The 1982-nt window shown below is 53.9% G+C and overlaps 1 protein-coding gene across 1 annotated transcript; it reads right to left on the bottom strand.

Moving 5' to 3' along the window:
* Positions 1–678: 678 nt before the first annotated feature.
* Positions 679–1089, bottom strand: PIRT (phosphoinositide interacting regulator of transient receptor potential channels). Its single transcript, XM_050919475.1, has one exon. It carries the CDS (start codon positions 1087–1089, stop codon positions 679–681), a length of 411 nt encoding a protein of 136 aa, XP_050775432.1.
* Between the last annotated feature and the right edge of the window lie 893 nt (positions 1090–1982).

Genomic DNA, 1982 nt, shown 5'->3' with positions numbered 1-1982 from the left:
GCCATATGACTGTGGAAAACAATCCAATCCCTTCCTAGCATAGCCCTCTTTCCTCTATTAACACAGCACATCCTGAACAGCGGAAATCCTTTCAGGCTATATCCTGTCAGACCTGTGACTCTTACTCACACAAGTAGTGGCATTCAAATAAATAGGACTGCTCCCATGAGTAAGAGTCATCCACTTGAGTAAAAGTTTACATTTTCTAGTGAAATCCCATTCATAGAAATGTAGAGCTGGAAGGGATCTTGAGTGGTCATCAAGTCCAACCCCCTGGGCTGAGGCAGGCCAAGTACGCCTAGAACGTCCCAGACAGGGGTTCAGCAGTACAGGTGCCGGGTGTTGATGAATACAATTCAAAGCTTTGTCCTCTATAAGACACGGTCAGCATTTGCAGGTGTGCTCAATATACAGTCAAGAGCAAAATCTAGGGCTTGGGCCCAACCTGCTTGTCTCAATGCCAGGATTCTGCCCTCCTAGCACATGGTGTGAAATTTACTTGCCCGCAGAGAACCTGCAGGGGGGTGAATTTCACCTATGGGGAGAGTAGAAGGTCAAAGTTGGGCACCCACTAGGCATGTCTGAGAGCAGGATCAGGCCCTAATAATCTCATGGCAAATCCAGCCAGGCTGAAAGAGGCATTGCTGGCCACCCGCGAGTGCTGAGCCTGAGCAGGCCTCAGCGGTTAAAGAAGAATGACTTGATGTTCTGAAAGAAGTGTGACTTCTGCCTCTGCCGCTGCTTCTTCCGGATGACGGGGATCCAGACGAAGCCACAAACCAGCAGCATCAGCCCCAGGGACAGGAAAGCCGGGCCGCACATTTTGTAAACAGCCTTATTGGTTGTTATGAAACAGGACAGGCTGGTGACCACCACTCCAAAGAGAAAGATGGCGCCTCCCACAGACACCACCACGATGGGCTTGTGGTAGATCTCCCACTTGTTCCTGGGCGTGTTGGTCCAGACGGACTCGCTCCTGGAGCTGATGCACAGCGTGCTGGCTGTGTGGCTAGTGATCAAATCCTTGGATTCAGGGGACTTTTCACTCCTGTCCAGGCTCTTGGGGAGGGTCTCCATGGTGCTGGGCATTGCAGGTCTGGGGGTTAATGCCTGAGAGGAACAGAAGAGGAAAACACAGGGGATTAGCACTGCGAGGACTGAAATTCATTCACAAGGTCATGTTGTTTGGAGGCATCACTGATTAGATGGGGCCAAAGCCACCCCAGAGCCAGAGCAGAGAGAGGAGTTACAGCCGAGGGAGGACGGTATTGCTCCTGTGGGAACACTGCAGCTTAAAATACCCCAGCTGGGCCCACTGGGGGCCCAATTTTGCCCAGGCATTGAGCAGGCCCATAGGAACCCCCCCACTCTGTGCCCTGTGCATGGGGCTGGCACAGTCTGCTCCATGGCTCACAAGAACCCAGCTCCCATTGGGACACCTCGTGAAATGGCCAGTTTTCCAAGGGTGCTCAACACCCAGCAGCTCCCAGTGCTCTCGGTGGTAGCTGCTGGGCGCTGAGCACTTTGGAAAATCGGGCCCTTTTGCAGTCACCCCTAGGGCAAGGCTAACAGCACTAGCCAGCAGCCCCTGCTCAGCAGTAGAGCAGCCCGCAGAACTGACCAAGTCCTGGGGCCAGCGTGTGCCACATTCTCAGAGCACGCAGCAAAGGGCTGGGAGAAGCAGAGCTCAGGAAGGCCTGATGGCCTGTGTCTCCTTTCTCATACCCCACATTTCCACCTGGGCCCCTCTCTCCTTACCCCAGGGTGAGAGAAGACCCTGCTCATGAGACACAGGGACCCCAAAGTGCTTCACCAGGGAAAGTGTCAGTCTCCGTTTAACTAATGGGGAAACTAAGGCACAGAGTGGAGTGATGGCTTGCCCAGGTCACCTGGAAACTCAGAGAGCAAGTTGGGAATCTGGTGCAAATGCCAAACTGCCCAGTCCAGTGCCCTACCCAGTGGGCCATGCTGCCTCCTCGCGA

This window comes from Gopherus flavomarginatus, chromosome 12 (assembly GCF_025201925.1).
Source record: "Gopherus flavomarginatus isolate rGopFla2 chromosome 12, rGopFla2.mat.asm, whole genome shotgun sequence".
Classification (NCBI taxonomy): domain Eukaryota; kingdom Metazoa; phylum Chordata; order Testudines; family Testudinidae; genus Gopherus; species Gopherus flavomarginatus.
This window is presented reverse-complemented; position numbering and strand designations above follow the sequence as displayed.